Source organism: Egretta garzetta, unplaced genomic scaffold (assembly GCF_000687185.1).
Source record: "Egretta garzetta isolate BGI_Z169 unplaced genomic scaffold, ASM68718v1 scaffold906, whole genome shotgun sequence".
NCBI classification, from domain to species: Eukaryota; Metazoa; Chordata; class Aves; order Pelecaniformes; family Ardeidae; genus Egretta; species Egretta garzetta.
Genome location: NW_009259870.1, coordinates 176,468 through 183,309, shown reverse-complemented (window position 1 = coordinate 183,309; position 6,842 = coordinate 176,468). Strand labels below are relative to the sequence as shown.

Sequence of the window (6,842 nt, the reverse complement as noted above, 5' to 3'; positions counted from 1 at the left end):
GCTCCGGCTGCGTGTCCCCCCAGGAGCGGGGCTGGCACCGTCCCTTGGGGTGTTGAGAGACCACCTCTGTGTGCCGCCTCCGTGGGGATAGCTGGGCTCGTGTTGGTTGGTTCAGAGCTAGTTTTGCACCACCGGGGGGTCTGGGGACCTGCTGCCAGCGTAGCCATCCTCTCTGGGATGCAAGAAGCCGGCAGCAGGAGCGGGGGGAGCCGCAGACCCGCGGCACTGTGTTGGCTGCCGGTGCTCTGGGTGCAGCTGTGTCTCACGGGACTTCTGTGGCCTTGGGGTTTGGTGCCTCCTCGTTACAGCCGTGCAAACAAGCCTAGGTTCCTGGCTGCATTAGACGTGCCGTCCCATGGCACAGACGGACGGTCCAGAAGCGTGACCTTGCAGACATGGTAATTGCTGCTTCAGAAACACTTTTGCTTCTCTGGTTTTGGATTTACTTATCAGGGGTGTTAGTAACGAGGGTGGTGTTTTGTTTTGACAGTCCTTCCTGGCATCGGCTCCGCAGCTGCAGTGCTGCTTAAATTAGGTTTTGCCCTCGGAGGACTCTCTGCTCCTCTGGATTTGATACGGATCTCTTTTTATTCTGAGGCATGAATTTGCTAACACAGAGTTGAGCACCCCTGACACTGCAGAGGATGACAGCAGAAGATCTACTTCCCTTCGGGGGTCTTGTAATTACAGAGTCTCTGTAGGTGTAATTACCAGGGTGAAAGGTTTGCTGGCCTAAGCCTGCCCTACTCCAGACAGTTAAATATAGGCAGGGACATTCGAGTCGGTGCCCCTGTGCTTTCCTGTAGTAATTGTGCTTTCACAATAGCAGTGTGCAAGGATCAGAGAAACAGGACTGTCTTGTGGAGGGAAAATCCTTGTCGTAGGAAGGCAGCTGCCAGTGACGCTCGTCCGCTCTGTCTGAGGTGCCTCTAAGGAGCCGGGGTCACCGACACGAGCCTGGGTGCTGATGGCAAGCTGCTCCTCCAGCAAAGGTGGCTATCGCCAGGTCTGACCTGGCTGCTGCGTGCGAGTGCCTTTGCCCTTCTCTGACTGGTGCTGGCCACGGCGCGGGGAGCCGTGCGCGCTGCTTGTGCTCCCGTAAGGAACCGACCAGCGTCTCCCTGTGTGCCCACCACAAAAGAACCTGTCCTCTTCCAGAGGCAACACGGCAGTAGCAGCTGTGAGCAAGGGGCTGAGAAGAAAGCAGACGATTAGGCGGGGGCTAACCGTGCTGAGCCAAAGCACCGGGTCTGGGAGCCCCCCGGCTGTGTAGGACATCCCGTTAGACAGACCGAGCACTCTGTGCAAGTGGAACGGGGAAGCAAAACTTCACAGCAGGGGAACCAACTGAAGGAAGAGAAAGGACTTTATTTAGGAAATGCAGCTTCAAACTTTGAAACTTGCCGCAGCTACTTGGACCTGGCACTGAGGCCGCTGCCTGGCTGGAATTGCCGTAGTTTAGCAGTTTGCCTCCCAGCAATCACTGATGGCTCACTCACCATTTGATGTAGGGATTTGTCAACCTGGCTTCTACTCGTGGTTGTTTCTCGATTGCCACAGTCCCCTGGGGTTTCACAGTCGTCGTAAGGCATAAGCGAGCAGCCAGGTCCTCAGCCCAGCTTCTCTCTGGGTTTCGTTCTCCGTGTCCCCTTTTGCTCTCGTTCTTACGTACCCGTTCAGGGTTTGCCAGCACAAATAACTCTGTCGCAGTGACTCCTTCACAAAGTCTTTCTTAACAATTCAGTCCACGCTGTGTGTTCGCATGCCTGCGGCAGGCGTGTTTGAGGTGTACAGTGGGTCCGTGAGAACCCGACCGTCCGCGGGGGACCTCCGAGAGGTGAAGTCTCCGCGTTGCGCGTTGGAGAACGGCTGTGCTCGAGGCGGCGATCCCCTGGGCTGTGTTCAGGGTGGGTGCCACACGGCAAAACTTGTGTAAGCTTCGACTGCGAGGTTGGTGATCGCTCTTTCCACCACTGCTGATGGAGAGAGAACTACTTCCCTCCCGCATATCGCCCTTCTTGTCTTCTGCTTTCGTTCTGAGGCTGTTCAGAACCACACGGTAAAAGCTTCGAAACAGAAAATTCCCAAACTCCTAGCCTATATTTTCTTGTCCCGGATGTGTCTTTGACATTAAAGCACTTGCCCAGCAGTTTCTGAACTACATGAACCCCATGTTAGCCAGTGGTGAATAGGTTTTTGATCTATTCGTGTGACCCAAGTTTGCTTGGCATCGCAGAGATGGAGAGGGGAGCGATACCTCGTCGGTGGGGCTTTTGCCTCGATGCTAACAAGGACAAAATGCTACCACTGCCTGTGCCACAAAGTATTGCCAGAGGGCAGTCTTGAGGCGTAGCTGAATGCAGGGTAGGCAACAGACTGTGAAAGTGGAGCCAATGGGAAGTGGCCTCCTCTTCTGGTTGGGTCGGCCAGAATTTTTCCATGGGAATACTGCATTGCACCTTGGCATTGTTGCATGTTCTGATCTGGAAAATGCGAATAACCGGTTCCGTTTCACCTCTTGCATCTACAGGAAAGAAAGAAGAAGTTTGAGAAGGATGGTGAGAAGTTTTATTCTATGCTGGATCGCCATTTGCATTTGTCTTCCAAGAAGAAGGAATCCCAGTTACAGGAGGTGTGTATGGAGTTGTCTTCAGAGCTGGGTCCAGAAGCAACACCGCCAGCTGCGCTAGATCTTAAACAAGGGGGGGAAATCATCCCTTTCAGAAACCAGTTGGAGTTGATAAGCAATTAAGTCTACCTAAAGCCTGGATTCTCTGGATAAGACCAGGGAAATCGAGATCGTAGCGTGTCAAACGGCAGTAGTGGGTGTGTGTATCATCATCGCGTGTTCTCACCCTTACAGTACAGGGCGGTGACTGGTTATACTGGCACAGCCGGGGTTTGGCCCCCCTTTCACCTGGCTTGGGGAACTGGTCTGGCTGAAAAATAGCTGGTTATGACTGGTTTTGCCAGTGTAGTTTCCTGCCTGGCTCCTGGTGTTTGCAGGGGCCGTTGTGGCAGCAGGCCCGTGGTGGCAGCGAGCAGGGGAGCTTCAGCCAAACACGTCGCAACAAGAAAGGAAAAGCCCCAGCTGTTCCAGCCCCCGTTGGGGTATCTGGATCACATCAAATCTGCCAAACCAGATCAACCTACGAGCATCTTTGCAAGGCAAAATTTCCGTAAGCTGTGGTAGCACGGCGTGCCACCTTGTCCTACCTGGTGCTGCCGTTCTGGAATCGCTGGGTTGGGGTCACAGCTGGAGTCAGGCGAGAGGATCGTGGCAGTGGCCTTGTCCTCACCGGTGCAGGGCTGCGGGTGGAGAAGGAGCTTATGCTGAAATAACAAATATGCTTCGGGAAAGCCCTGTCCTTGCAGAGTGGGGTGAGGTTCTGGATCCATAAATGGAAGGGAGGCAGCAAAGGGCAGACCTGAGGAGAGCGGCCAATGCTCCAGTCTTCTGGTTCTGTGCAAAGTGTTCAAAACCTGGGCCAGATGCCTTTGGCAAGCTTTTGCTTCAGTGAGGACAGGACTATGTGTGGGCTGGCACACAAGTGCTAGGCAAGTAACGTCAAGCTAGATGTGATGTATTTTGTTTTTTCACCTCTCCCTCTTTCTTCCAGGCTGACCTTCAGGTTGACAAAGAGAGACACAATTTCTTTGAGTCCTCCCTCGAGTATGTGTACCAGATCCAGGAAGTGCAAGAAAGCAAGAAATTCAGCATTGTTGAGCCGGTAGGAGCTTCCTTTTCTTTCAGGCCTTGTTGTTTGATGCTCAGATACCCTGGCGTGCTGACAGTCACAGGACAGGATGAGTTACCAGGTTGGATTCGGTCCTGGGGAGTCTTGTGATGGAGCAGGAGTTAACCTTTCACACTTGGATTGCAGCTTCACAGCCTTAGTGGTGTTTGCTGGAGCACCACGAAGCCACAGACTTGTTTCTCATGTCTGTAAGTGGATCCTGAGGAACAGGCTGGACGCTGTAGGTAGCCAGAGGTCTTGTTATGAATTGCCTTGGACACCTTGTGTTTGGCAAGTGTTAGCTGTCTTCAGAGGGAGAGGGTTGGTATCTGGTCTGCTTACCTGTCACGGCACGGGCTGCAGCGGGACCAGCTCGCGGCTGTGTGCAAGGACCCTGCCCTGGGTGGGTGGCTCTGCCCCGGGGCCCGACACAGTTGAGCGTGGGATCGTGTAAGGTCTCGAGGACAAGCAATCTACAGATCTGCTCTTGTTCTCCCAGCAGGGTCTTTCATTTCGGGTGTGTTTTATTAAGACAGATGTGTGGGTGGTAGACCTGGGCCTTGGGGATGTTGCGGCGGATAAGTCATACCGCATCAGACTTGCATCACTCCAGAACTGTAAGGGGAAAAAAAATATTGGATATGTAATTTCTGAAATCCTGCTGCCTGTCTGTCTGTCCTCTGGTCAGAAATATAGCAGAGAAATTTAATCTGTCCTTTCCCACCTCTGCAGGTGCTGGCTTTTCTCCACAGCCTCTTTACTTACAACAACCTGACAGTTGAGCTCACGCAGGATTTCCTCCCTTATAAACAGCAGCTCCAGCTCAGCCTGCAGAATGTGAGTTCCTGCCCAGCTGAAGTATTTTTTCCATGTGACTTCTATTCTCATTTGTGTTTAAACGCCTCTGGTGGCAAGGTTTTTCCACGCAGAACAGCCCGTCCATGTTTGCATTGTGGGAGGTGCAGATAAAGTTATTTCCGTCTCGGTTCCTGTGTGTTTTCTCCTCTCCGGCACAAGAACGTCCGCAGGTGCCGTTGCAGTGTCTGTCTCTGTCTAGAAGGGGCTGTTGCAGTTCTGTCATTTAACCTTGTGCATAACAAGCCTGAGAATTTCTTCCAATTTCATGAGCTCGGAATTGTACACGTCTTGTAAAAAAGGCCTCCAACCTTGATCTTAAAGGTATCAGCTTGCTCTGGTCAGCTCCTCGGCTGGCTAACTATACTCGTGGGGTAAAATACCTGTGTCCTGTTTCTTTCACCCTCGGTCTTTCGCGGCCGGCCCTCATTCCCATGGAACGACAGCCACACATCTGTGCAAAGCTGCGGCTGCTGCTGGCTCATTAATTGGTCTAAGTGGTGTTCCATAAGAATGCCTTGATTTTGTACCCCGTGTTGGCGTGACTCTGTAAAAATGACTTCACGCCGAGCACGATCTTTTGAGGAATCCACGCCTTCGTTCTGTAGAAGAATACGCCTGTTACCCAAACAGTGGCACAGCGAGGAGTTCAGTGCTTCCTCTGGCTCCACCTAGCATTAAAATGTGCTAAGTTTCTGTTGTTGAAAGAACAAGTGTCCTCCCCGTCGTGACTGCCCAACACCATTTCCATGTGCGGTATGCTCCACCTTGTCTCTCCTCTTTGGAGAGTCCGGTTGTTCTCCTAGCCGGAGTTTTCATGTGCATTTGTGGAGCGGCTTCCACGTTTTGTGCATTGGGAACCGATTCATTTCTGCCAGAGCGCCTCTCATTTGACCAGGAATACCCGAGGCTCGCTCTTTGCTCATGTCTAAATGTGCTGCTTTTTGTTTATCTTAACAGACAAGGAATCATTTTTCCAGCACGCGGGAGGAGCTGGAAGACCTGAAGAAGAGGATGAAGGAGGCCCCCCTGACCTGCAAGCTACCTGGGCAGCCGACCATCGAGGGCTACCTGTACACTCAGGAGAAATGTAATGGCTTTTATGTGCACCGAAATGTGTTGCAGGACACGCGAGCCTGGGCTGCCCTGCTCATAGCCCCGCTGCGTGGGGCTCCCGTGCCCAGGCCAGCTTTAGCCACGGCGTCGCTGTGGGCTGTGCTGCACGGGGTGTCACTGCCTGCCAGTGCCCGGGGAATCACCGGCAATGTTAGCTGCCAGCCTTCTCAGCGGTGGCCCGGAGCTTTCTCTGGGTTACATGAGCCATGTAAGCAAGGAGCTAATTGCCCTGCGCTCAAATTAGATGAGATTTATTACTCTGTTGTAGTGCTGGAGAGGCCAGAGCTCTGGCAGATTGCGCCTTGGCTGCGTTTTATCGGAACAAATCTGGTGTCCTGCCCAGCTTCCCTCTCACGGCATCTCTGAGGGCATCGGAGCACAGCTGAAGCGTTAACAGGCGATGAGAGTTAAGGTGCTGAGAGCCAAACTTGTGATGCTGTGCAGAATCAAATCGAGCCCAATTCAGTCTTTTACAAAGTCTCGCTGTAGCTTTCCATGGCCGTGCGAGCATGAACGCTCGGGGGACAAAAGACTCCATGCGGAGCTGTGGCCTCTGAGTTACAGCCAACTTTGTGAGCAGTTATTTTTTGGATTATGTATAGAAATATATTTATCCATATATTTATATGCATGTTTGTCCCGCTTTTAAAAGAAAACACACAGTAATTTCGGGTCACAAACAAACGTGGCATGTTCCTGCATGGCAGTGACTGTTTGCTGCCTCTGTTTATGTGTCCCCTATAAACCGAGCATGAAGGGAGTTGTTCCTCCTGACAACAGCAATTTAAAAAAAATACAGAAAAAATATCAGTTGAAGTGTTTAATATGGAGGGGTTCAGGTGAGACAACAAAGAAAAGTGACAGTAAGCCTACTGTGATATAAATAGGAACCCTAGAGTGTTTTAAAGATGCTGTTGTCTTCACTGCCAAGTTTTCATCAACAGGAAAAAACAGGGGTGTCTGTGTGAAACGAGCATTCAAGGCACGTAGGATCCTGCCGGTGTAGTTCTTGGCTGGACTTGGGCAAACCAGCCTGGCTCACAACCAGCGTCCCACAAACGCCCTTTCACCAGCAGCGTTTTGGGGAGGGCGCTGCAGGCAGCTGCCGCCCCGCCCGCCGCCGCCCCTCTCACT

General features: G+C 52.3%; 1 protein-coding gene across 1 annotated transcript in view; it reads left to right on the top strand.

The window, feature by feature from the left end:
• Nucleotides 1-6,842, top strand: part of OPHN1 (oligophrenin 1) — a 66,169-nt gene that overhangs the window by 33,798 nt on the left and 25,529 nt on the right. The window contains exons 8-11 of the mRNA XM_035895642.1: nt 2,531-2,632; nt 3,621-3,731; nt 4,470-4,574; nt 5,553-5,682. Of these exons, the coding sequence (XP_035751535.1) occupies nt 2,531-2,632; nt 3,621-3,731; nt 4,470-4,574; nt 5,553-5,682 (448 nt within the window). The remainder of the gene's footprint in view (nt 1-2,530; nt 2,633-3,620; nt 3,732-4,469; nt 4,575-5,552; nt 5,683-6,842) is intronic.